At 58.8% G+C, this 27,582-nt stretch overlaps 1 protein-coding gene across 1 annotated transcript; it reads left to right on the forward strand.

Annotated features, from left to right (window-relative positions):
• Window positions 1-44: 44 nt before the first annotated feature.
• ALOXE3 (arachidonate lipoxygenase 3) lies at window positions 45-27,297 on the forward strand. Its single transcript, XM_050933602.1, has 14 exons — window positions 45-191; window positions 1,634-1,838; window positions 3,525-3,606; window positions 4,072-4,194; window positions 12,977-13,080; window positions 15,290-15,462; window positions 15,884-16,027; window positions 18,204-18,407; window positions 19,850-19,936; window positions 21,026-21,195; window positions 23,604-23,725; window positions 24,115-24,215; window positions 25,324-25,494; window positions 27,118-27,297. The coding sequence occupies exons 1-14, from the start codon at window positions 45-47 to the stop codon at window positions 27,295-27,297; spliced, it is 2,013 nt and encodes a 670-aa protein (XP_050789559.1).
• Window positions 27,298-27,582: the final 285 nt, after the last annotated feature.

Below are 27,582 nucleotides of genomic sequence, written 5' to 3' on the forward strand. Positions count from 1 at the left end.
CCAGACTGTCTGCCCCTCGGAGCCTGGCCCCCGACCCATCCCTGATGGCCGTCTACAAAGTCCAGGTGGCCACCGGCCGGGACTCACTGGCTGGCACTTTTGATACCATCTCCATCACCCTCGTGGGCAGCCACGGGGAAAGCCCCAAGCATGTGCTGGATGGATTCGGGTTTGACTTTCAGCCAGGATCAGTAAGTATTGGAGGGGGGTCCATTCAGGAAGAAAGGAGCAATGGTTTGGGGGCCTGGCCGGGGCTCAGGACCCCTGGGTTCTATTCGTGGTTCTGCTCCAGAGGCCAGCGCTCGTGCCTCAGTTTCCCCATGCGTACAACAGGGGAGAATAACGCCTGTTTCTGGGTTTAGGCAGTGCTTGAATCCTCAGACGAGATGTGCTGGATCTCCCGTCTCTGTCGGGCCAGACTAGGATGACTCGCTCACATGCAGCGAAAGACGATGGGGGTGGGAGGGGCAGCGGCCCTGACCACAGAGGAGGCAGGGCTGGGGTACCCTCATGCCAGCCCGACAGAGGGGGAGCCCCAGCCCTTCCCCCAGAGCCCTGCCCCGCAATGGGGGTGGGAGGACTGCAGCCTGGATGCTGGGGATTTCCACGGGGGTGCCAGCGGCTGCAGGGCTGAACGGTGCCAGGGCTCCACCCTCACCTGGCGCTGGGGCCTGGGCTCAGGATGGTCTCTCATTGTAGGTCTGGGCGGCGCCTGGCACGACGGGGCCCCAATATCGGCCGGGAGTCTGGGCGGCGCCTGGCACGACGGGGCCCCAATATCGGCCGGGAGTCTGGGCAGCGCCTGGCGCGACGGGGCCCCAATTTCGGCTGGGGGTCTGGGCAGCGCCCGGCGCGACGGGGCCCCGATCTCGGCCAGGGTCTGTGCCTCCCAGCTGGGGCTGGCAGCGGTACTGTGTCTCCACGAGGTGGTCCCAGACAGGGATAAGGGAGCAAAGGCTCGGGGTGGGCATGGGGCCAGAAGCCAGGAACCTGGGAACAGGGGGTCGAGTGTGGGGCCCTGGGCACTGGGCCAGTGGCTGGGAAATGAGGCCGGCAGCTGGCTCCCCAGCCCCGGGCTGGGGAGTGGAGGCCTGGCACTTGGCCAGAAGCCCCACGTAAAACCTGGGGGTGCTTTGCAGCATCCCTCACGCCCCTAGTTCCCAGGCCTGTGCCCTGAGCTCAGTCGCAGCATGTGCAGCGCCTGGCGCAATTATTTACACCCCCTGGGGATCTGGTGAATAAACTCTGTAAGTGTTTGTGTCACTTGGATGAAACGGCCATGAGGGATGGGATTACAGTTCAGCAGGTCAAAGAGCTGGTCTCAATGGGGGCCAGACCCCAGCTGGTGTCAATGGGCGTCTCTCCATTGGAGTCAATGGGGCCAGACCCCAGCGGGTGTCAATGGGCGTCTCTCCATTGGAGTCAATGGGCCTGGATCCCAATTGGGTTCAATGAGGCTGAGGATCTGGCCCCGTCGATTGCAATGGAGAGACTCCCATGGGATCCAGCGATGGCAAAGAGGGAGCTGGACCCACAGGTCTACCTGTGCAACTCTCTCTTTCCCGATTGTCCAGTAACGCAGGCTCCGTGCACGGATCTCGAACCCCCCCCCCCCGTCCTCTGTCTCTCCCAGGTGCGGGAGTACAAGGTGCCCAGCAAGCGAGCCCTGGGGCCGATCCTGCTGATCCGGCTCCACAAGGAGCCCTATTCCTTCTTCCCCGAGAACATGTGGTACTGTAACACGGTCCGGGTGACGTCCCCCGAGGGCAACACCTACTGCTTCCCCTGCTACCGGTGGATTCAGGGCTACTGCACCGTGGAGCTGGCGGAAAGCACAGGTACGACCCACTGAGGGTGCGCCAGGACTCCTGGGTTCTCTTCTGCCCTCCTGCTTCTCGGTGGCTCCTGGATCTCTCCCAGGCCCTGGTGCGAGCTGTCCCCGCCAGGAGAAACCCACTACCTAGTATATCTGGGGCCTGGTCTGCACCCAAGACATGTGGATGATTTTAAATCCAGTCAATTTATAGCTGGCTGGAGCTTGGCGTGAGAGGGGTCAGCCACCGAGCAGAGACGATTTTCTTTGTTTTGATGACAAGTGGGAAGGGAGGAAAGGTACCATAGCCATTAGCTCGCTCGCTGGATGGGCGTGGGGTGGAGGATGGCTGGCTGGCTAGATAGACGGGTGTGTATGGGGAAAGAACATAGGAACGGCCACGCTGGGTCAGATCAAAGGTCCATCTAGCCCAGTGTCCCGTCATCCGACGGTGACCAATGCCAGGCGCACAAGAGCGAATGAACAGAACAGGTAACCACCGAGCGATCCTTCCCATAGATAGTTACATAGTTTGACTTAATTGGGGACAGGGGCGGCATTAGGCATTTTGCCACCCCAAGCATGGCAGGCAGGCGGGAGGTCCCCACTCCCGTAAATTCGGCGGCAGCCTGCGGGAGGTCTGCCAAAGCCGCGGGACCAGCGGACCCTCCGCAGGCAAGCTGCCGAAGGCAACCTGCCTGCTGCCCTCGCGGCGACCGGCAGAGCACCCCCCGTGGCTTGCCGCCCCAGGCACGGGCTTGGCGTGCTGGTGCCTGGAGCCGCCCGTGGTTGGAGATTGGTCCTGCTCTGAGCAGGGGGTTGGACTAGATACCTCCTGAGGTCCCTTCAAACCCTGATCTTCTATGATGGATGGATGGATGGATGGGGGCGGATAGATAGATAAATGGGGGTGGATGGGGGCGGATAGATGGATGGATGGGGGCGGATAGATAGAGGGGGATGGATGGATAGAGGGAGGCGGATGGATGGATAGATAGAGGGGGTGGATGGATGGATGGGGACAGATAGATAGATAGAGGGGGTGGATGGATGGATGGGGCCGGATGGATAGAGGGGGTGAATGGATGGATAGAGGGGGTGAATGGATGGATAGAGGGGGTGAATGGATGGATGGGGTGGATAGATAGATAGAGGGGGTGGATGGGGGTGGATGGATGGGGCGGATGGATAGATAGATAGAGGGGATGGATGGATGGATAGAGGGGATGGATGGATGGGGCGGATGGATAGAGGGGATGGATGGATGGATGGGGCGGATGGATAGAGGGGATGGATGGATGGATGGGGCAGGTGGATAGAGGGGATGGATGGATGGGGCGGGTGGATAGAGGGGATGGATGGATGGATGGGGCGGGTGGATAGATGGGTGGATAGATGGATGGGGATGGGCGGGTGGATGGATAGATAGAGGGGGTGGATGGGGGTGGATGGATAGATGGGGGCGGATGGGTGGATAGATGGAGGGATCTCCACGTGTGGGGTTGTGGGGAGAAGTGCACTGGGGAGAAGAACGTCGGAGGCTGGGCCCAGGGGGTGTACAGGGATAGGGAGAGCGAGAAGGGGGGTGTATGGGGTTAGACAGTCAGCTAGAAGACTGGCACCAAGGAGCCCTGGAGGCTTAGAGGCTCTGGGACACGTCCCCCACTCCAGGCTGTGGTCAGATTTCCTAGTCTCTCTCCCCTCTCTGCAGCCCAGACCCCCTGTGACAACTCCCACCACCTGCTCCAGAAGCACCGTCGTGAGGAGCTGGTGCTGCAGCAGGAAAGATATAGGTGAGTCGAGATGGGGGATATTAAGGGCAGTCCCCCCCCTCCCCCAGAGCAATGGGTTCAGGCTCCCTGCAAACTCTGGCAGTGTCGCTGTGTCGGTTACAGCTGGGTCATGCTTTAAAGCCTTTCTGTGCAGCCCCAAGGGCTAGAAACGAATGAACCTTTTTTAAAAAGACCCTCAGGCTGAGTTTCTGTTGCAGTCAAGTAAATCCAGGGGGCGGGACGGGGTCTGGGGGATGAGCCAGGAGGGCCGAGATGGAGTGGTCAGCCCCTGCTGTCCTAGTTAAGGCCCAGGTGCGGTGCGGCCCTGGAGTGGGGGAGTCAGGATATCTGGGTTCTGCCAGGGCTTGCTGCCCCTGCTCCGTGCCTCAGTTTCCCCACTTATAAAACGGGGGTAATGATGCCCGACTCTTTGCTAACGACAGGAGCCAGAGGGGCTTGTTATTAACCGCCTCTTCCCTAGGACAGGTGGAAGGAGTACAGCCCTGGCGTCCCCTGGTGTGCCGATATCGACAGCGCCATGACTGCCGAGGCTGACCTCCAGTACTCGCACCCCAAGGCCTCCGCTTTCTTCGGGCGCGGCTCGTCGGCGTAAGTGGCGGGGCGAGGGATGGGGCCGAAAGTCCACCTGTTGGCTGGTGGCCCAGCTCCCCCGAGGGACTGAGGTGCCTAAATCCCATGGGAATGAAGGGGAGTTAGGCGCCTATATATCCTTCAGGAGTTGACCTTTTGTGTCTGTTAGCAGATCCAGAAATTATTTCCTTAGCCGGACCTCTGCCCCACCCTCCAACCTGACTTTCTCTCCCCCCATCCACCCCTCTCTCCATCCACCCCCCCATCTATCTCTCGCCATCCACCCCCTCTCTCTGCCTCCATCCACCCCTCTCTCCATCCACCCCCCCACAAAGGGTGTGTAAGGGGGGTGGGCAGACAGAGGGTGTGTGTGGGGTCAGAGGGGTGTGAAGGGGACAGACAGAGGGTGTGTGTGGGGTCAGAGGGGTGTGAAGGGGGGACAGACAGAGGGTGTGTATGGGCTCAGAGGGGTGTGGGGGGACGGACAGACAAAGGGTGTATATGGGCAGAGGGGTGTGAGGGGGTGGACAGACAAGGGGTGTGTATGGGGTCAGAGGGGTGAGGGGGGTGGACAGACAAGGGGTGTGTATGGGGTCAGGGGGCTGAGGGGGATGGACAGACAAGGGCTGTGTATGGGGTCAGAAGGGTGTGGGGGGGTCAGAGGGTGTGTATGGGGTCAGAAGGGTGTGAAGGGGACAGACAGAGGGTGTGTATGGGGTCAGAGGGATGTGAGGGGCTGGACAGACAGTGTGTATGGGGTCAGAGGGGTGTGAGGGGGACGGACAGACAAAGGGTGTGTATGGGGTCAGAGGGGTGTGAGGGGGTCGGACAGACAAAGGGTGTGTATGGGGTCAGAGGTGTGTGAAGGGGGGGACAGACAGGGTGTGTATGGGCTCAGAGGGGTGTGAGGGGCTGGACAGAGGGTGTGTATGGGGTCAGAGGTGTGTGAAGGGGGGGACAGACAGGGTGTGTATGGGCTCAGAGGGGTGTGAGGGGGACGGACAGACAAAGGGTGTGTATGGGGTCAGAGAGGTGTGAGGGGGACGGACAGACAAAGGGTGTGTATGGGGTCAGAGGGGTGTGAGGGGTCGGACAGACAAAGGGTGTGTATGGGGTCAGAGAGGTGTTACGGGGGTGGAGAGACAGAGGGTGTGTATGGGCTCAGAGGGATGTGAGGGGCTGGACAGAGGGTGTGTATGGGCTCAGAGGGGTGTGAGGGGCTGGACAGAGGGTGTGTATGGGCTCAGAGGGGTGTGAGGGGCTGGACAGAGGGTGTGTATGGGCTCAGAGGGGTGTGAGGGGCTGGACAGAGGGTGTGTATGGGCTCAGAGGGGTGTGAGGGGGACGGACAGACAAAGGGTGTGTATGGGGTCAGAGAGGTGTGAGGGGGACGGACAGACAAGGGCTGTGTATGGGGTCAGGGGTGTGAGGGGGATGGACAGACAAGGGCTGTGTATGGGGTCAGAAGGGTGTGGGGGGGTCAGAGGGTGTGTATGGGGTCAGAAGGGTGTGAGGGAGTGGACAGACAGGGTGTGTATGGGGTCAGAGGTGTGAGGGGGACGGACAGACAAAGGGTGTGTATGGGGTCAGAGGTGTGAGGGGGACGGACAGACAAAGGGTGTGTATGGGGTCAGAGGTGTGAGGGGGACGGACAGACAAAGGGTGTGTATGGGGTCAGGGGTGTGAGGGGGACGGACAGACAGGGTGTGTATGGGGTCAGAGGGGTGTGAGGGGGTGGACAGACAGAGGGTGTGTATGGGGTCAGGGGTGTGAGGGGGACGGACAGACAGAGGGTGGGGGGGTCAGGGGTGTGAGGGGGTGGACAGACAGAGGGTGTGTATGGGGTCAGAGGGGTGTGAGGGGGTGGACAGACAGGGTGTGTATGGGGTCAGAGGGGTGTGAGGGGGTGGACAGACAGAGGGTGTGTGTGGGGTCAGAAGGGTGTGAAGGGGACAGACAGGGTGTGAATGGGGTAAGAGGGCTGTGAGGGGGTGGACAGACAGGGTGTGTGTGGGGTCAGAGGGGTGTTACGGGGCTGGACAGACAGAGGGTGTGTATGGGGTCAGAAGGGTGTGAAGGGGGGACAGAGGATGTGTATGGGGTCAGAAGGGTGTGAAGGGGGGACAGAGGGTGTGTATGGGGTCAGAGGGATGTGAGGGGGTGGACAGACGGTGTGTATGGGGTCAGAGGGATGTGAGGGGGCGGTCAGAGGGGTGTGAAGGGGGGACAGAGGGTGTATATGGGGTCAGAGGGGTGTGAAGGGGGGACAGAAGGCGTGTATGGGGTCAGAGGAGTGTTACGGGGGTGGACAGAGGGTCTGTATGGGGTCAGAGGGGTGTGAAGGGGGGTCAGAGGGGTGTGAAGGGGGGTCAGAGGGGTGTGAAGGGGGGTCAGAGGGGTGTGTATGGGGTCAGAGGGGTGTGAAGGGGGGACAGAGGGTGTGTATGGGGTCAGAGGACTGTGAGGGGCTGGACAGAGGGTGTGTATGGGGTCAGAGGGGTGTGAAGGGGGGACAGAGGGCGTGTATGGGGTCAGAGGGATGTGAGGGGGCGGACAGAGGGCGTGTATGGGGTCAGAGGACTGAGGGGCTGGACAGAGGGTGTGTATGGGGTCAGAGGTGTGTGAAGGGGGGGACAGACAGGGTGTGTATGGGCTCAGAGGGGTGTGGGGGGGTGGACAGACAGGGTGTGTATGGGGTCAGAGGGGTGTGGGGGGGGCGGACAGACAGGGTGTGTATGGGCTCAGAGGGGTGTGGGGGGGTGGACAGACAGGGTGTGTATGGGCTCAGAGGGGTGTGGGGGGGTGGACAGACAGGGTGTGTATGGGCTCAGAGGGGTGTGGGGGGGTGGACAGACAGGGTGTGTATGGGCTCAGAGGGGTGTGGGGGGGTGGACAGACAGGGTGTGTATGGGCTCAGAGGGGTGTGGGGGGGTGGACAGACAGGGTGTGTATGGGCTCAGAGGGGTGGGGGGGGTGGACAGACAGGGTGTGTATGGGCTCAGAGGGGTGTGGGGGGGCGGACAGACAGAGGGTGTGTATGGGCTCAGAGGGGTGTGAAGGGGGGGACAGACAGGGTGTGTATGGGCTCAGAGGGGTGTGGGGGGGCGGACAGACAGAGGGTGTGTATGGGCTCAGAGGGGTGTGGGGGGGCGGACAGACAGAGGGTGTGTATGGGCTCAGAGGGGTGTGAAGGGGTGGACAGACAGGGTGTGTATGGGCTCAGAGGGGTGGGGGGGGCTGGACAGACAGAGGGTGTGTATGGGCTCAGAGGGGTGGGGGGGGCTGGACAGACAGAGGGTGTGTATGGGGTCAGAGGGGTGTGAGGGGCTGGACAGAGGGTGTGTATGGGCTCAGAGGGGTGTGAGGGGGACGGACAGACAAAGGGTGTGTATGGGGTCAGAGGGGTGTGAGGGGTCGGACAGACAAAGGGTGTGTATGGGGTCAGAGAGGTGTTACGGGGGTGGAGAGACAGAGGGTGTGTATGGGCTCAGAGGGATGTGAGGGGCTGGACAGAGGGTGTGTATGGGCTCAGAGGGGTGTGAGGGGGACGGACAGACAGGGTGTGTATGGGCTCAGAGGGGTGTGAGGGGGACGGACAGACAAAGGGTGTGTATGGGCTCAGAGGGGTGTGAGGGGGACGGACAGACAAAGGGTGTGTATGGGGTCAGAGGGGTGTGAGGGGGTCGGACAGACAAGGGCTGTGTATGGGGTCAGAAGGGTGTGGGGGGGTCAGAGGGTGTGTATGGGGTCAGAAGGGTGTGAGGGAGTGGACAGACAGGGTGTGTATGGGGTCAGAGGTGTGAGGGGGACGGACAGACAAAGGGTGTGTATGGGGTCAGAGGTGTGAGGGGGACGGACAGACAAAGGGTGTGTATGGGGTCAGGGGTGTGAGGGGGACGGACAGACAAAGGGTGTGTATGGGGTCAGGGGTGTGAGGGGGACGGACAGACAAAGGGTGTGTATGGGGTCAGGGGTGTGAGGGGGACGGACAGACAGGGTGTGTATGGGGTCAGAGGGGTGTGAGGGGGTGGACAGACAGAGGGTGTGTATGGGCTCAGAGGTGTGAGGGGGACGGACAGACAGAGGGTGTGTATGGGCTCAGAGGTGTGAGGGGGACGGACAGACAGAGGGTGTGTATGGGGTCAGAGGTGTGAGGGGGACGGACAGACAGAGGGTGTGTATGGGGTCAGAGGGGTGTGAGGGGGTGGACAGACAGAGGGTGTGTATGGGCTCAGAGGTGTGAGGGGGACGGACAGACAGAGGGTGTGTATGGGGTCAGAGGTGTGAGGGGGACGGACAGACAGGGTGTGTATGGGGTCAGAGGGGTGTGAGGGGGTGGACAGACAGAGGGTGTGTATGGGGTCAGGGGTGTGAGGGGGACGGACAGACAGAGGGTGGGGGGGTCAGAGGGGTGTGAGGGGGTGGACAGACAGAGGGTGTGTATGGGGTCAGAGGGGTGTGAGGGGGTGGACAGACAGAGGGTGTGTATGGGGTCAGAGGGGTGTGAGGGGGTGGACAGACAGGGTGTGTATGGGGTCAGAGGGGTGTGAGGGGGTGGACAGACAGAGGGTGTCTGTGGGGTCAGAGGGTGTGTATGGGGTCAGAAGGGTGTGAAGGGGACAGACAGGGTGTGAATGGGGTAAGAGGGCTGTGAGGGGGTGGACAGACAGGGTGTGTGTGGGGTCAGAGGGGTGTTACGGGGGTGGACAGACAGAGGGTGTGTATGGGGTCAGAAGGGTGTGAAGGGGGGACAGAGGATGTGTATGGGGTCAGAAGGGTGTGAAGGGGGGACAGAGGATGTGTATGGGGTCAGGGCTGTGAAGAGGACAGAGGGTGTGTATGGGGTCAGAGGGATGTGAGGGGGTGGACAGACGGTGTGTATGGGGTCAGAGAGATGTGAGGGGGCGGTCAGAGGGGTGTGAACGGGGGACAGAGGGTGTATATGGGGTCAGAGGGGTGTGAAGGGGGGACAGAGGGTCTGTATGGGGTCAGAGGGGTGTGAAGGGGGGTCAGGGGTGTGAAGGGGGGACAGAGGGTGTGTATGGGGTCAGAGGGGTGTGAAGGGGGGACAGAGGGTGTGTATGGGGTCAGAGGACTGTGAGGGGCTGGACAGAGGGTGTGTATGGGGTCAGAGGGGTGTGAAGGGGGGACAGAGGGCGTGTATGGGGTCAGAGGGATGTGAGGGGGCGGACAGAGGGCGTGTATGGGGTCAGAGGACTGTGAGGGGCTGGACAGAGGGTGTGTATGGGGTCAGAGGTGTGTGAAGGGGGGGACAGACAGGGTGTGTATGGGCTCAGAGGGGTGTGAAGGGGGGGACAGACAGGGTGTGTATGGGCTCAGAGGGGTGGGGGGGGTGGACAGACAGGGTGTGTATGGGCTCAGAGGGGTGTGGGGGGGTGGACAGACAGGGTGTGTATGGGCTCAGAGGGGTGTGGGGGGGCAGACAGAGGGTGTGTCTGAGGTCAGAGGCGTGTGAAGGGGACAGAGGGCGTGTATGGGGTCAGAGGGATGTGAGGGGCTGGACAGACAGAGGGTGTGTAGGGGTCAGAGGGGCTTGAAGGGGGGACAGACAGAGGGCGTGTATGGGGAGCAGATGGGTATGAAGGGGGAACTGATGGAGGGGTCTCTATGGGCTCAGGGATGTGAGGGGGCAGACAGAGGGTGTGTTTGGGGTCAGAGGGGTGTGAAAGGGGGGACCGATGGAGGGGTGTGTATGGGGTCAGAGAAGAGTGAGGGGGTCAGACAGAGGGGTGTGCATGGGGTCAGAGGAGGCAGAGGGTTTTCAGGAGGATGGACAGACGGGGCGTGAAGCGGGCAGAGGGGTGTGAGGGGCACAGGGTGAGCAGGGGGATGGACAGACGGGGCGTGAAGCGGGCAGAGGGGTGTGAGGGGCACAGGGTGTGCAGGGGGATGGACAGATGGGGTGTGAAGCGGGCAGAGGGGTGTGAAGGGCACAGGGTGAGCAGGGGATGGACAGACGGGGCGTGAAGCGGGCAGAGGGGTGTGAGGGGCACGGGGTGTGCAGGGGGATGGACAGACGGGGCGTGAAGCGGGCAGAGGGGTGTGAGGGGCACAGGGTGTGCAGGGGGATGGACAGACGGGTCGTGAAGCGGGCAGAGGGGTGTGAGGGGCACAGGGTGTGCAGGGGGTGGACAGACGGGGCGTGAAGCGGGCAGAGGGGTGTGAGGGGCACAGGGTGTGCAGGGGGATGGACAGACGGGTCGTGAAGCGGGCAGAGGGGTGTGAGGGGCACAGGGTGTGCAGGGGGTGGACAGACGGGGCGTGAAGCGGGCAGAGGGGTGTGAGGGGCACAGGGTGTGCAGGGGGATGGACAGACGGGGCGTGAAGCGGGCAGAGGGGTGTGAGGGACACAGGGTGTGCAGGGGGATGGACAGACGGGTCGTGAAGCGGGCAGAGGGGTGTGAGGGGCACAGGGTGAGCAGGGGGATGGACAGATGGGCGTGAAGCGGGCAGAGGGATGTGAGGGGCACAGGGTGTGCAGGGGATGGACAGACGGGGCGTGAAGCGGGCAGAGGGGTGTGAGGGACACAGGGTGTGCAGGGGGTGGACAGACGGGGCGTGAAGCGGGCAGAGGGGTGTGAGGGGCACAGGGTGTGCAGGGGATGGACAGACGGGCGTGAAGCGGGCAGAGGGGTGTGAGGGGCACAGGGTGTGCAGGGGGATGGACAGACGGGTCGTGAAGCGGGCAGAGGGGTGTGAGTGGCACAGGGTGTGCAGGGGGTGGACAGACGGGGCGTGAAGCGGGCAGAGGGGTGTGAGGGACACAGGGTGAGCAGGGGGATGGACAGACGGGGCGTGAAGCGGGCAGAGGGGTGTGAGGGACACAGGGTGTGCAGGGGGATGGACAGACGGGGCGTGAAGCGGGCAGAGGGGTGTGAGGGGCACAGGGTGTGCAGGGGGATGGACAGACGGGGCGTGAAGCGGGCAGAGGGGTGTGAGGGGCACAGGGTGTGCAGGGGGGTGGACAGACGGGCGTGAAGCGGTCAGAGGGGTGTGAGGGGCAGAGGGTGTGCAGGGGATGGACAGACGGGGTGTGAAGCGGGCAGGGGGGTGAAGGGCACAGGGTGTGCAGGGGATGGACAGACGGGGCGTGAAGCGGGCAGAGGGGTGTGAGGGGCACAGGGTGTGCAGGGGGGTGGACAGACGGGGCGTGAAGCGGGCAGAGGGGTGTGAGGGGCACAGGGTGTGCGGGGGGATGGACAGACGGGGCGTGAAGCGGGCAGAGGGGTGTGAGGGGCACAGGCTGTGCAGGAGGATGGACAGACGGGCGTGAAGCGGGCAGAGGGGTGTGAAGGGCACAGGGTGTGCAGGGGATGGACAGACGGGGCGTGAAGCGGGCAGAGGGGTGTGAAGGGCACAGGGTGTGCAGGGGGATGGACAGACGGGCGTGAAGCGGGCAGAGGGGTGTGAGGGGCACAGGGTGAGCAGGGGATGGACAGACGGGCGTGAAGCGGGCAGGGGGGTGAAGGGCACAGGGTGTGCAGGGGGATGGACAGACGGGGCGTGAAGCGGGCAGAGGGGTGTGAGAGGCACAGGGTGTGCAGGGGGATGGACAGACGGGGCGTGAAGCGGTCAGAGGGTGTGAGAGGCACAGGGTGTGCAGGAGATGGACAGACGGGGCGTGAAGCGGGCAGAGGGGTGTGAGGGGCACAGGGTGAGCTGGGGGATGGACAGACGGGGCGTGAAGCCGGCAGAGGGGTGTGAGGGGCACAGGGCGTGCAGGAGATGGACAGACGGGGCGTGAAGCGGGCAGAGGGGTGTGAAGGGCACAGGGCGTGCAGGGGATGGACAGACGGGGCGTGAAGCGGGCAGAGGGGTGTGAGGGGCACAGGGCGTGCAGGGGATGGACAGACGGGGCGTGAAGCGGGCAGAGGGGTGTGAGGGGCACAGGGTGTGCAGGGGGATGGACAGACGGGGCGTGAAGCGGACAGAGGGGTGTGAGGGGCACATGGTGTGCAGGGGATGGACAGACGGGGCGTGAAGCGGGCAGAGGGGTGTGGGGGCACAGGGTGTGCAGGGGGGTGGACAGACGGGCGTGAAGCGGGCAGAGGGGTGTGAGGGGCACAGGGTGAGCAGGGGGATGGACAGACGGGGCGTGAAGCGGGCAGAGGGGTGTGAGGGGCACAGGCTGTGCAGGAGGATGGACAGACGGGGCGTGAAGCGGGCAGAGGGGTGTGAGGGGCACAGGGTGAGCAGGAGATGGACAGACGGGCGTGAAGCGGGCAGAGGGGTGTGAGGGGCACAGGGTGTGCAGGAGGATGGACAGACGGGGTGTGAAGCGGGCAGAGGGGTGTGAAGGGCACAGGCTGTGCAGGGGATGGACAGACGGGGCGTGAAGCGGGCAGAGGGGTGTGAGGGGCACAGGGCGTGCAGGGGATGGACAGACGGGGTGTGAAGCGGGCAGAGGGGTGTGAGGGGCACAGGGCGTGCAGGGGATGGACAGACGGGGTGTGAAGCGGGCAGAGGGGTGTGAGGGGCACAGGGTGTGCAGGGGATGGACAGACGGGGCGTGAAGCGGGCAGAGGGGTGTGAAGGGCACAGGGTGAGCAGGAGGATGGACAGACGGGGCGTGAAGCGGGCAGAGGGGTGTGAGGGTCACAGGGTGTGCAGGGGGATGGACAGACGGGGCGTGAAGCGGGCAGAGGGGTGTGAGGGGCACAGGGTGTGCAGGGAATGGACAGATGGGCGTGAAGCGGGCAGAGGGGTGCGTGTGGGTCGGGGCAGAGGGCACACACAGCGGGACGTCCCGCTCTCTGAGCCCGGCTCCCTGTCCCCGCAGGCTGCTGCAGTGCAAGCTGAAGGGCTTCCTGGACCGGCCGTACTCCTGGGAGAAGTTAGCTGACATCCCCAAGCTTTTCTGGTTCTACGGCAACCGGGTCTCAGGTCCGTGCAGCCCCACACACTGTGGGGAGGAGGAAGGAGGCAATGCCAGCACAAGGCTGCCCCTGGCTCCAGGACCCCCTTCTCCCTTCCTGGCATCGCCTGTGGGTGCTGAGCCCACACATGGCCCCCTCCCGAGTCAACTGGTCCTGCCACCCTCAGCCTCCCACCAGGGCTCTCCTCAGGACTTCCAGCCCTCTGCTCTAACCACTAGACCCCACTCCGCTCCATGAGCTAGGGAGAGAAACCAGAAGTCTTGCCCCCCAGCCTCTGCCTGGTCTAACAACTAGTCTCCATTATCCCCATACAGCCAGGGAGAGAACCCAGGAGTCCTGGCTTCCAGCCCCCCCTGCTCTAACCCACCAGCCCTGACTTCCCTCCCAGAGCCGGGGAGAGAACCCAGGAGTCCTGGCTACCAGCTGCACCCGCTGCTCTAATCACACCACTCCCCCCATAGGGCCAGGAGTCCTGGTTCTCCCCGCTCTAACCATGAGACCTCACTCCCCCCCACGACCCCGATGCAGGAAAATCATAGAAGATCAGGGTTGGAAGGGACCTCAGGAGGTACCTAGTCCAACCCCCTCCTCAAAGCAGGACCCACCCCAACTAAATCATCCCAGCCAGGGCTTTGTCAAGCCTGACATTAAAAACCTCTAAGGAAGGAGATTCCACCACCTCCCTAGGGAACCATTCCAGTGCTTCACCACCCTCCTAGGGAAATAGTGTTTCCTAATATCCAACCTAGACCTCCCCCACTGCAACTTGAGACCATTGCTCCTTGTTCTGTCGTCTGCCACCACCGAGAACAGCCGAGCTCCATCCTCTTTGGAACCCCCTTCAGGTAGTTGAAAGCAGCTATCAAATCCCCCCTCACTCTTCTCTTCTGCAGACTAAACAATCCCAGTTCCCTCAGCCTCTCCTGATAAGTCATGTGCTCCAGCCCCCTGATCATTTTTGTTGCCCTCCGCTGGACTCTTTCCAATTTTTCCACATCCTTCTTGTAGTGTGGGGCCCAAAACTGGACACAGGACTCCAGATAAGACCTCACCAGTGCCGAATAGAAGGGAATGATCATGTCCCTTGATCTGCTGGCAATGCCCCTACTTATACAGCCCAAAATGCTGTTAGCCTTCTTGGCAACAAGGGCACACTGTTGACTCATATCCAGCTTCTCGTCCACTGTAACCCCCAGGTCCTTTTCTGCAGAACTGCTGCCCAGCCATTCGGTCCCTAGTCTGTAACGGTGAATGGGATTCTTCTATCCTAAATGCAGGACTCTGCACTTGTCCTTGTTGAACCTCATCAGGTTTCTTTTGGCCCAATCCTCTAATTTGTCTAGGTCCCTCTATATCCTATCCCTACCCTCCAGCGTATCTACCACTCCTCCCAGTATCTACAAACTTGCTGAGGGTGCAGTCCACGCCATCCTCCAGATCATTAATAAAGACACTGAAGAAAACCGGCCCCAGGACTGACCCTTGGGGCACTCTGATACCAGCTGGGGGAGGGCTAGCTCTGTGGTTTGAGCATTGACCTACTACACCCAGGGTTGTGAGTTCAATCTTTGAGGGGGGCACTTAGGAATTTGGGGCAAAAATTGGTCCTGCTAGTAAAGGCAGGGGGCTGGACTCAATGACCTTTCAAGGTCCCTTCTAGTTCTAGGAGATGGGTATATCTCCAATTATGATTTAACTAGACATGGTATCCTTGATCGCTGCCCGTTGATCTAGCCAGCTTTCTATCCACCTTATAGTCCATTCATCCAGCCCATACTCCTTTAACTTGCTGGCAAGATACTGTGGGAGACCGTATCAAAAGCTTTGCTAAAGTCAAGAAATAACACGTCCACTGCTTTCCCCTCATCCACAGAGCCAGTTATCTCCTCATAGAAGGCAATTACGTTGGTCAGGCATGACTTGCCCTTGGTGAATCCATGCTGACTGTTCCCAGTCGCCTTACTCTCCTCAAAGTCCTGGCTCCCAGTCCCTTGCTCTAACCACTAGACCCCACTTCCCTCTCAGAGCCAGGGAGAGAACCCAGGAGTCCTGGCTCCCAGCCCCCCTGCTCTAACCCACCAGCCCCCACTCCCCTCCCAGAGCTGCGGAGAGAACCCAGGAGTCCTGTCTTGCAGCCCCACCCCTGCTCTAACCACCAGACCCCCATGCCCCAGGCATTGGGGTTTTATTTTAAGGGCCAGTGTGTGTGTCCCCAGAGTACGTCACTGAGCACTGGCAGGAAGATTCGTTCTTCGGGTACCAATATCTGAATGGGTTCAACCCAGTTCTGATCCGGAAATGCACGGCACTCCCAGAGAACTTCCCCGTGACGCAGGAGATGGTGGCCGGCTCCCTGGGGGAATCCACCAGCCTCCAGGAGGAGCTGCAGGTAACACCCTGTCTCCCCAAAATAATCAGGGCCTGGCTGATTCCCAGCCCTGCTGAGTCCATCCTGCCCTCCTTCCCCAAGAACTCCTGCTGGTGGGAGCACAGTGCTCTCTTCCCAAACTAAATTGTTTTAGCATAGCTGGGTCTGGGTAAATAACTGCCACGCCCCAGAGGTGGCTGCATCTCAGCGCCAGGTGAGGGGTCCCTGGATAACCAGCTGCCCCGCCCCAGAGGTGGCCGCATCTCAGGGCCGGGCGAGGGGTCCCTGGGTAACCAGCTACTCCACCCCAGAGGTGTCTGCATTTTAACACCGGGTAAGCAATCCCCGCGCAGTGCTATGTGTGTTGCTTGCTGGGACACTGGTGAAGGCAGCTCACAGCCCTGGGAGCGGGGCACTGACCCTCCTCTGCTCTGCATGACAGAGAGGGAGCATCTATATCGCAGATTACAAGCTCCTGGAAGACATTCCCACCACTAAAGTGAATGGGCACCAGCAGTACATCGCCGCACCCCTGTGCCTGCTGCACCAGAAACCCAGCGGGGAGGTCGTCCCCTTGGCCATCCAGGTGAGGGGTTTCTCTGCTTGCCAGCGCCCAAGAGGGGGCTACCAGGGCCCCCCTGCCGCTAGGGAGCAACTCGGCTCCACCATTGCTAAAGGCAAAATTATTATTGTGGGCAGGGCGTGAGCGTGCCAGGCGCTGCACAGACCCAGTGGACCCATTGCTCTGATCCAGGGAGGATACAGGGGTGAATGGGTCCATTGGGGGGACAGGGGCTGAATGGGCCCATTGCTCCCATCCAGGGAGGGATACTGGGCTGGATGGGCCCATTGCTCTGATCTAGTGGGGATACAGAGATGAATGGGTCCATTGGGGGGATATGGGGCTGGATGGGCCCATTGCTCCCATCCAGGGGGGATACCAGATTGGATGGACCCATTATTCCGATCCAGGGGGGATACTAGACTGGATGGGCCCATTTCTCCGATCTGGGAAGATACAGCGGTAAATGGATCCATTAGGGGGGATACCAGGCTAGATGGGCCCATTGCTCAGACCCAGAATGGGCTGGATGAGCCCATTGCTCTGACCCAGGGGGGATACCAGGCTGGATGGGCCCATTGCTCTGATCCAGGGAGGGATCCCGGGCTGGATGGGCCCATTGCTCTGATCTAGTGAGGATACAGAGATGAATGGGTCCATTGGGGGGATATGGGGCTGGATGGGCCCATTGCTCCCATCCAGGGGGGATACCAGATTGGATGGATCCTTTATTCCGATCCAGGGGGGATCCCAGACTGGATGGGCCCATTTCTCCAATCTGGGAGGATATAGCGGTAAATGGATCCATTGGGGGGATACCAGGCTAGATGGGCCCATTGTTCAGACCCAGAATGCGCTGGATGAGCCCATTGCTCTGATCTGGGGGGGATACTGGGCTGGATGGGCCCATTGCCCTGATCCAGGGAAGGATACTGGGCTGGATGGGCCCATTGCTCTCACCCGGAGAGGGGGAAATACTGGGCTGGATGGGCCCATTGCTGTAATCCAGGGAGGATACCAGACTGGATGGGCCCATTGCTCTGATCCGGGGGGGGATACTGGGCTGGATGGGCCCATTGCTGTAATCCAGGGAGGATACCAGACTGGATGGGCCCATTGCTCTGATCCGGGGGGGGATACTGGGCTGGATGGGCCCATTGCCCTGTTCCAGGGAAGGATACTGGGCTGGATGGGCCCATTGCTCTCACCCGGAGAGGGGGAAATACTGGGCTGGATGGGCCCATTGCTGTAATCCGGGGAGGATACCAGACTGGATGGGCCCATAGCTTTGATCCAGGGGGGGATACCGGGCTGGATGGGCCCATTGCTCTCACCCGGAGAGGGGGGAATACCAGACTGGATGGGCCCATTGCTGTGACCCGGGGAGGATACCAGACTGGATGGGCCCATTGCTCTGACCCGGGGAGGATACCAGACTGGATGGGCCCATTGCTCTGACCCAGGGGGGGATACCGGGCTGGATGGGCCCATTGCTCTGACCCAGGGGGGGATACCGGGCTGGATGGGCCCATTGCTCTGACCCAGGGGGGGATACCGGGCTGGATGGGCCCATTGCTCTGACCCGGGGGGGATACCGGGCTGGATGGGCCCATTGCTCTGACCCAGGGGGGGATACCGGGCTGGATGGGCCCATTGCTCTGACCCAGGGGGGGATACCGGGCTGGATGGGCCCATTGCTCTGACCCAGGGGGGGATACCGGGCTGGATGGGCCCATTGCTCTGACCCAGGGGGGGATACCGGGCTGGATGGGCCCATTGCTCTGACCCAGGGGGGGATACCGGGCTGGATGGGCCCATTGCTCTGACCCAGGGGGGGATACCGGGTTGGATGGGCCCATTGCTCTGACCCAGGGGGGGATACTGGGTTGGATGGGCTCATTGCTCTGACCCGGGGGGGATACTGGGTTGGATGGGCCCATTGCTCTCACCCGGAGAGGGGGGAATACTGGGCTGGATGGGCCCATTGCTCTGATCCGGGGGGGATACCGGGTTGGATGGGCCCATTGCTCTGATCCGGGGGGGATACCGGGTTGGATGGGCCCATTGCTCTGATCCGGGGGGGATACCGGGTTGGATGGGCCCATTGCTCTGATCCGGGGGGGATACCGGGTTGGATGGGCCCATTGCTCTGATCCGGGGGGGATACCGGACCCATGGCTCTGACCCAGCTCCCCCACAGCTCAGCCAGCACCCAGGTCCCGACAGCCCCATCTTCCTGCCCAGCGACTCCGAGTGGCTGTGGACTCTGGCCAAGACCTGGGTGCGCAACTCGGAGTTCCACCTGCACGAGGTCACCTCCCACCTGCTCCGCGCCCACCTGCTGGCGGAGGTCTTCGCCGTGGCCACCCAGCGCCAGCTGCCCATGTGCCACCCCCTGTACAAGGTGAGGGGGGTGGGGCGGCTGTGGGTGGACGGGGCCCCACTCTGCTTGGCGCATCCATAGATGGGACGGCGACAGGCACCCAGTGTCCACACCTGGCACCTTATGCACAGAGCAAACAGGTGGCATCAAGGGGTGGGGCTAGTCCCATTCCTGGCTACCCACTTCTACAGGGGCTGGGACATGTTAAGGGAGTTGACCAAGGGCACCCAGTTCTTGCTGTGCCCAGTGTGTGTGCGCGCTTTGCCCGGTGTATGCCCCAGATGTGCCCGCCTGGGACACATACCCCCCAGAGGTGCCCCGTGTGTGCCTTTGTGATGCTCAAACAGACCCAGTGGGAAGTTTGCCCCTGGACACGTGAGTTTGAGAGGGGCCCAGCCCGGGCATGTATCCCCGGAGGTGAACACAGGAGTCACCCGTATCGCTGTGTGTGTGTGTTCTAGAAGTGCCCAGCTGTGTGTGTTTGTGTGTTGCAGACGTGCCCGGCTGTGTATGGGTGTGTGGTGCAGGCATGTCTGACCGTATACACGTGTATGTGGGTATGTGTGTGTGTGTGTGTGTGTGTGTGTGTGTACGTGGGTGTGTGGTGCAGGTGTGTCTGGCCGTGTACGTGGGTGTGTGTGGTGCAGACGTGCCCAGCCGTGTACTTGGGGGGGGGTGTGGTGTAGACTTGCCCGGCCTTGTACAGGTGTATGACGCAGACATGTACATGTGTATGTAGTGCAGACATGCCCTGCTGTATACATGTGTCTGTGGTGCAGACGTGTCTGGCTGCATATGCGTGTGTTGGCAGTCATGTCTGGCAGTGTACGTGTGTGTGTGTGTTGCAGACATGCCAGGCTGTGTACACGTGTGTGTTGTAGACATGTCTGGCTGTGTACAGGTGTGTATTGCACACATGTCCGGCTGTGTACATGGGTGCATGGTGCACACATGTCTGGCTGTGCATGTGTGTGTGTTGCAGGCATGTCCAGCCATGCACGCTGTGTGTTGCAGACATACCTGGCTGTGTACAGGTGTGTTGCATATATGTGCGGCTGTGTGCATGTGTGTGTTGCAGACATGCTCGGTTGTCTGTGTGTGTGTGTGTGTGTGTATTGCAGATATGCCCAGCAGTGTACGAGTGTTTGTGCTGGAGGCGTGTCCAGCCGGGTACCTGTGTGCGCGCCAGAGGTGACCAGCTGTTGGCGTGTGTTCCTGAGATGCCCGGCTGTGCAAAATCCAGTAGTCCCCAGCTGTTTGTGTGCTGACCCCAGCTCTTTGCTCAGTTCTCTGCTGCCTCCTGCACCAAACACACCTCCCTACTGCCCTGCAACCAGGGTGGATCAGACCAAACAAAGCCATTCACCTCTGCAACGTCTCTTCTCCACTCCGGAGGGACCGTGGCGGTGGTGGGCTGGCACCTCCTCCCCAGCTGCTTCAGCCCTGCACCTCTTCTCTTCCAGCTCCTGATCCCTCACATCCGGTTCTCCATCCACATCGATATCCTGGGCCGGACCTTTCTCATCAGCCCCGGGGGCGTATTCGATCGGGTAAAGACAGGATTGTCTCATAATAATAATATAATCCTTTGCTTGTAGCTGGTGCTTTTCACCCCTAGATCTCGAAGCACTTTGCAAAGGACATCAGGAGCATTGGCCTCATTTTACAGATGGGGAAACTGAGGCAGGGAGTCATTTGCCTACGCCTACTCAGCATGCCTTTGGTAGAACCCAGGGGAGCTGGGTTCGAGCCCTGGGTGCTAGCCCCTAGGCCACACTGCCTCCCACAGCGTGTTCAAAAAGGAGGGAGAATGACCAAATTGCCAATTAAATCAACTACACCAGCAAATGGCTAACAGCCTGCTGTGACTGCCCCTCCCAAACTCCACCCACCCAGCTCCGCCCCCAGCCTGCTAAGCCAATCAAACGCAAGGCAGAAGCAGCTCCTCCTGGAGGTCGGTGCTCATTGGCTGCCTCGCAACGGGGATCTAGCGAACGTTCTTTTCCACACAAAGCCGGGCCCGTTGATAACGGAAATCAGATTTCAATCCGGTTTAGTGACAACCCCCCCCATGTGGACGCCCTTAATTCGCTTTCACTGAAACCACTTCGATGCGAGCCCAGTTAGCCCTTTTGTGGGCGTGGCTGTGCCTTGTAATCAGGGCTAGGGAACATGTTTTTCACCGAAAAATGGCCAGTAGGTAAAAATAAAAGTTTTGCACTTAAAATGGTCGGTTTTCAAAAGAAAAGTTCTTGACATTTTTATGGCATTTTCCTTCATAATAGCCATTTCCCTGCCTTTCCTGCCATGTTTCCTTTGGCTATTTTTTTTTCTTCTTTTCCCTTTTTTTCCCCTTATTTTTTCTTGTTTTTCTCCATTCAACTTTCTTAGTTTTTCCGTCTTTCCTCCCTTTTTTCCTTCTTCTCTCCTTTGGCCCCATTTCCTTTTACTTTCATCAGTGAACATTTTTCTGGAAGGAAAATAAATTCAGTCACCAAAGGATTTCGTAAGTTCGATTCCCAGCGCTGTCCCAGCCCTGGGCAATTAACGCAATTCCAGTGTCCTACCCTCTCCCCTGGCACCTGTCACTCCATGGCAGTAACCCCCCATCTGGCCCGGGCTGGGCCTATATTCCTCAGGCCATAGCGACCGGGCGTCTAGGCCTCACCGTGCTGCTCCGCAAGGCCTTGGAGAACCTGACCTACCGCACGCTGTGCCTTCCCGATGACATCCAGGAACGCGGCGTTGCCTCGCTCCAGAACTACTACTACAGGGATGATGGGCTCAAGATCTGGGCAGCTATCGAGAGGTGAGGTGCTGGGCTGTGTGGGGTGCTGTGTAGGGAGGAGAGATGCAGGCAAGTTCAGGGGAAAGGGTTAGACCTAGTGAAATCATAGGGGGCAAAGCGGTGGGGCTCTGAGTGTGGAGGGGGTCAGGGGCAGATCCCCCTGGGAATCCAGGTCTTGTATGGGAGGAAACCCTGCATACAGGGCTTGTTCTGCTGGGATCCAGCAAACATCCTTTCCCACACAAAGTTGGGCCTGTTGATACCTGAAATCAGATTTCAATCCAGTTTAGTGACAACCCATGTGGACGCTCTTAATTCATTTTCACGGAAACCACTTCAACGCGAGCCCAATCGAAGAACAGCAAAATAAACCCGTCAGCCCCAGGATCTGCTGCCGGTTCATAGAATCATAGACTATCAGGGCTGGAAGGGACCTCAGGAGGTATCTAGTCCAACCTTCTGCTCAGAGCAGGAATCATCCCAGCCAGGACTTTGTCAAGCTGGGCCTTAAAAAACTACGTTCAATGAACGGACTTTAAATTCACTTCTGCGCTTAACCTGAGTCTCCATTTAGAGGGTAACATTTTCCCAAAGCGCCCACACGGTCAAAGGAGTGAGGGTTTGTTTGTTCTTTTTTGCTGAGTTGGCAGTTTTGAAAAGTATAACTACATTAATTAATTAATTAATTAATTAATAAAACAGTTTTAGGTTGGTCCCCCAAACTGACAATTTTCAAAAATTTCAGCCCCTCGAAAAATCACACCCAAAAATAAAATTCCTTTCAAGTGAAACGAAACATTTTTTTTTTTTTGCGTCAATTGACCGGGTTTGTTTCCATCTGGAGCATTTTGACACATTTTTGACTTTTTTTTTTTTTAAATTCATTTCCAAGACTTTTTGAACATCACAAAAAATATTAAAATTTTCAGGGAGGTTTCCAGATTTTGGGGCGGTTTGTTTTTCAGCCCAAAACTTGGCAAAACCGAATTCATTTGTGAACTCGTTCAGGGTCGCCGCGACTCCATTTTGTACCCCACAAAAGTTTCAGCCCAAACCAGTAGTGCCGGAAACTCCCGTGAAGTAGGGAGGCCACCGGTGCTGGCACCGTGGCCCCGTCCCCTCTCGATCCCTTCCTCCGGAGGCTCCACCCTCACTCCATCTCTTCCCCGAGGTCCTCCCCGTGCTTGCTCCTCTCCGCCCCCTTCCCCCATCACTTCTCCGTAAGGCAAGTAAAACGTGTTGGGGCCATGACCCCCTGGCCTCCCCTGTTCTGGCCACCCTGGTGCAAACACTTCATCCTGCTCGACTTAAGACCCTAAATGTCAATGGGATTAGGCACCAAAGCATCTTGGCATATTTTTAATTGCTCTGGGTGCCCAGCTGCCATTGTAAATTTAACCCATAATGCGCCTAAGTCCCTTATGAGAATGGCAGGCAGGTTCCTAAATCACTTAGGGCCTTGGAAACATTTGGCCCCAATCTCCTGCATTTAGGATGGAAGAATCCCAGGCACCGCTACAGATTAGGGACCGAATGGCTAGGCAGCAGTTCTGCAGAAAAGGACCTAGGGGTTACAGTAGACGAGAAGCTGGATATGAGTCAGCAGGGTGCCCTTGTTGCCAAGAAGGCTAATGGCATTTTGGGCTGTATAAGTAGGAGCATTGCCAGCAGATCAAAGGATGTGATCATTCCCCTCTATTCAACATTGGTGAGGCCTCATCTGGAGTCTGTGTCCAGTTTTGGGCCCCACACTACAAGAGAGATGTGGAAAAATTAGAGTCCAGCGGAGGGCAACAAAAATGATTAGGGGGCTGGAGCACATGACTTATGAAGAGAGGCTGAGGGAACTGGGATTGTTTAGTCTGCAGAAGAGAAGAATGAAGGGGGATTTGATAGCTGCTTTCAACTACCTGAAGGGGGGTCCAAAGAGGATGGATCTAGACTGTTCTCAGTGGTGGCAGATGACAGAACAAGGAGCAATGGTCTCAAGTTGCAGTGGAGGAGGTCTAGGTTGGATATTAGGAAACACTATTTCACTAGGTGAGTGGTGAAGCACTGGAATGGGTTCCCTAGGGAGGTGGTGGAATCTCCTTCCTTAGAGGTTTCTAAGGTCAGGCTTGACAAAGCCCTGGCTGGGATGATTTAGTTGGGGATTGGTCCTGCTTTGAGCAGGGGGTTGGACTAGATCCCTCTTGAGGTCCCTTCCAACCCTGATATTCTGTGATTTCTAAAACCAAATCTAGGTGGCTGGTGCCATGGCATGGGGGATGGAGGGGAAACTGGACCACTGAGAAGTGATGCTGAAGGGTAGCAGGCCTAGCACTGTGCAGACTAGAGGGAGGGGGCTCCCCTGGCTTGTCCTAGGGGGAAGCATCTCACTGTGGACCCCGGCGTCCGGGCTGACCCGATTTCCCCTTTACCTCTCTCAGCTTTGTCTCCGGCATTGTGGGAATCTACTACCGGACGAGCCTCTCGGTGCAGAGTGACCACGAGCTGCAGGCGTGGGTGGGCGAGATCTTCACCAAGGGATTCCTGGGCCGAGAGGCGTCGGGTGAGAGCCCAGGGGTGGCTAGCCCGGGGTCACAGACGCCGCTGAGGAGTCCTCCCCACCCCCACCCCCCAAGAATCAGCCCCCATTAAGGTGTGAAAACATCAGTCACGGCCTACGTGTGACACCTGCCGTGTGTCACCCACACGCCTCCACGTGGCTTTCAGCTCAGTGATGGAGACTCGGGCGCTACGCTCCGGAGGCCCCTGGTTTGATCCTGCCCGCCCAGGACCGGGGCTGTCGGTGTTACACGTGCACAGAAATTAGTGATTATGGTATTGCACTGACCCAGCATCACCGCTGGCAGGGGGCAGGGAGAGGGGATGTTCCCAGCCAGGGACGGGGGAGAGGGGGCCCTGTCCCATGCTAACCAGTCCATCCCTCCCCGGCAGGCGTCCCCTCGGCTCTGGGCACCGCGGCCGAGCTGACCAAGTACCTGACCATGGTGATCTTCACATGCTCTGCCTATCATGCCGCCATCAACTCCGGGCAGGTGGGTGAGGGCCACCTGCTCTGTCCCCCTCATGGAGGGGTGTCTCTTTCCTTCTCCTCCTTTCTCTTCTTACACCAGTGTCCCCTCCCTTGGGCCCCAACCTGTCCCCTCCTGCCCTTTGGGTCCCACTGAGTGCGCCCCAGACTTTGGGGTCTGAGCTGGATCTGGGACTTGGTGATTCACACCCTGGAGTTACTGTGGCTTAAAGTCCAGTCCAGCCCAGATGGAGTTGCTGGGAGCCAGGACTCCTGGGTTCTCTCCCTGGCTTTGGGAGGGGAGTGGAGGCTGGTGGGTTGGAGCAGGGGCTGGGGCTGGGAGGCAGGACTCCTGGGTTCTCTCCCTGGCTCTGGGAGGGGAGTGGAGGCTGGTGGTTGGAGCAGGGGGGCTGGGAGGCAGGACTCCTGGGTTCTATCCCCAACTCTGGGAGGGGGAGCTGGTGGCTAGAGCAGGGGGGCTGGAAGCCAGGACTCCTGGGTTCTATCCCCAGCTCTGGGAGGGGAGTGGTGTCTAGTGGTTAGAGCAGGGAGGGAGCCAAGACTCCTGGCTTTGTCAAGCATCTTGAAAATGTTCCTTCCCCTCCCTCTGACAATTTTTTTTTAGACAATTTTCATTTCCTTTGTAATTTTTCCATTTTTCAACAAAATGAATCGAAATGAAAATCCGCTGCAGAGATCGGAGCCCAGTCCTACCCGGCGCTGCATAGACCCCAGCGGACATCAGGGTCCCTCCTTGTGCCAGGCACTGCAAAGACCACCCCAGACCAAGATCAGGTTCCCCCCTTGTGCTGGGCGCTGCCCAGTCAGATAGTGAGAGATGCTCCCTGACCCAAAGACCTCCCCCTCTAAGTAGACAAAACCGGCAATGGGAAGAATGATCACCTCCCTCGTACAGATGGGGAAATTGAGGCACGGAGGGATTTGATCCCAGCCACATATCCATACTGCTCTGTGGCTGACTGAATGGGCTCTGGGTCAGGCTGGGTGATGGGCAGGGTCTGTGGACCCCCTGGTCCTGCGGCTCCTGCTCTAGACTCCTGGGTCCTCTCATGACCTTGCCAGGCAAGTTCCCAGGTGGGATCTAACCTCTGGCTTCCTTTTCCCGGCCCCAGTTCGAGCTGGCAACCTTCATGCCCAATTACCCGTCATCCATGCGGAAGCCGCCGCCTCGGAACAAGGCCAAGGTGACCCTGAAGGAGTTCCTGGACACCATCCCTGAGATGAACACCACTAGCCTGATCCTCTCTGTCCTCTGGGTGCTGCGGAATGAGGATCAGGACTTGGTGAGAGTGGGGCTGGTGGACCCTGAACCCAGGGGGGGACCCTGGATGGGGGGGCATCTTTCGGGAGAGGAGCTCTGAACTCTGAATCCATCAGTATTGGATTAGGGATGTGTTTCCTCCACTATCTGCGAGACACTTACAGAGGGGCCAGACCCCAGCTGGTGTCTCTCCGTGGGAGTCAATGGGGCCAGACCCCAGCTGGTGTAAATCAGCAGGAGGTCCATTGGAACTGCTGCTGATTTGAGGACATGGGCCCAGATGTTTCAGCCCCTTTCCTGTTACCCCCTTGGCAGGCAGTGGGACGTGGTGGGTGTGGGCGGCCGCTGTGTGGGCAGGGAGGAAATGTTCCCAAAGTGACATGCATGTGATTGTGGTTTAGAGGCCTGGGGCCTTTCAGAAGAGGTGGGGAGAGGTCTTTTCCTATGGACACCGGTTCAACCACTATTCAGACATAAAGTACTCTCCAGTTCCCTCCAGAGACCCAGGGCACCCTGAGTATTTTTAACCATTTCTGACTCAAGCAGTTTAACCAAAATTTTGGACCCTGCAGTTAGAATAATAGAATTGTAAGACTGGAAGGGACCTCGAGAGACCACCTAGTCCCGCCCTCGGTATGCATGGCAGGGCTAAGTATTATCTAGGCCATCCCTGGCAGGTGTCTGATCAACCTGCTCTTAAAAAACTCCAATGACAAAGATGGGTGAATCGGTGACTTTTTTGGTTTGTTAGAGAGACAGGGTGGGTGCGGGAATATCTCTTATTGGACCAAATTCTGTCGGCGAGAGACAAACTTTCGAGTTCTTTCACCAAGGAAAGTTGATCCAATAAAAGATATAACCTCCTCCACCTTGTCTCTCTAATATCCTGGGACCAACACGGCTACAACAACACTGCCTACAATTTTTGGTTTGTCGGTGATTTTGAAAAGTTGAAAATAAATCATTTGTGGGGTCAAACCAACCCTTTTGTTCAATGTTTTCCTCTCGATTCTCAGCATTTTTCTTGGACATTTTGGAACGTTCGACACACAAAGTCATTTGGAAAGGAAAACTCGAAATGGGTTGAATTTTTTTTTTCAATTTTATTTTTAAATTAACTCTTTGGCAAAAGGGATAATTCGGAAAATATTCTGGTGTCACCAAATGTACTTTTTTTTTTCTCAAAGAAAAGAGAAGTTTGGGTGGAAAATATTTACTCAGCTGCTGGTGTGGATTGTTTCCATCAGGAGGAGAAATTGGTGACGGATCCGGGTGTTTCTTTGATGGAATCGTGTTTATTTGCAAAGTCTGGAGGACTTAAAGAACAGGAGGCAATTTCCTTGGTCAGAGTTCCAAGCCTCCTTCCAACTAGCACTCAGCTCAAAAACTTTCTCTCTCTAGGCTTTGTCCCGGGGCCACACCCCCAAGGCTTGTCCTGGCTGTCTCCTTGGCTCTGTGCTGTTTCAGTGTCTGTTTCTCTTGCATGCAAAGCTCCACCACTCAGTGCCCCAGTTCCTTTGCTATCTCAATTCCCAGGGAAAACCTCTCCTGCCTTGGAGTAATGAGAATGCAGCCTTGGAATTGATCCCGGGAGTTCAGTGACTTTGATGCCTCTGGATTTACCACTCTTCCTATTCCCTTCCAGAGACCGCTGGGGACATACCCTGATGAGCACTTTACCGAACACGGGCCAAAGCAGCTCATGGCTGACTTCCAGGATCGCCTCGCAGAGATCTCCCAGGAAATCGAGGAGAGGAACCGGTCGCTGACTCTGAGCTACAACTATCTGTATCCTCCTAACATAGAGAACAGCACCGCGATATAACACCCAGAGGTGCCACCCCTCCGACTGCCCCGTGATGGAGAACCCCACACCCACTAGTGAATACCCCCGTAGTAACAGGCAACAGCATCTCCACAGCACACCGCCAAATGCTCGCCGGCATCCTGAGAACATGCATCCAGCCTGATGGAGCAATGCTGAATCACACCCACTGGGGATCCGGCCCCATTGACTCCAATGGAGAGACGCCCATTGACACCAGCTGGTGTCTGGCCCCATTGACTCCAATGGAGAGATGCCCATTTCCCTACACGCCCCTGAATTTCC

The sequence above is a fragment of the Gopherus flavomarginatus genome, chromosome 23 (genome assembly GCF_025201925.1).
Source record: "Gopherus flavomarginatus isolate rGopFla2 chromosome 23, rGopFla2.mat.asm, whole genome shotgun sequence".
Taxonomy (NCBI): Eukaryota; Metazoa; Chordata; order Testudines; family Testudinidae; genus Gopherus; species Gopherus flavomarginatus.

Excerpts from the sequence above, each read along its gene's own strand:
- ALOXE3 (XM_050933602.1), top strand. The coding sequence starts at position 45 with ATGGCCGTCTACAAAGTCCAGGTGGCCACCGGCCGGGACTCACTGGCT. Across the intron at positions 21,196-23,603 it reads ATCTGGGCAGCTATCGAGAG|CTTTGTCTCCGGCATTGTGG; the intron begins GTGAGGTGCTGG and ends TACCTCTCTCAG. Across the intron at positions 23,726-24,114 it reads CCTGGGCCGAGAGGCGTCGG|GCGTCCCCTCGGCTCTGGGC; the intron begins GTGAGAGCCCAG and ends CCTCCCCGGCAG.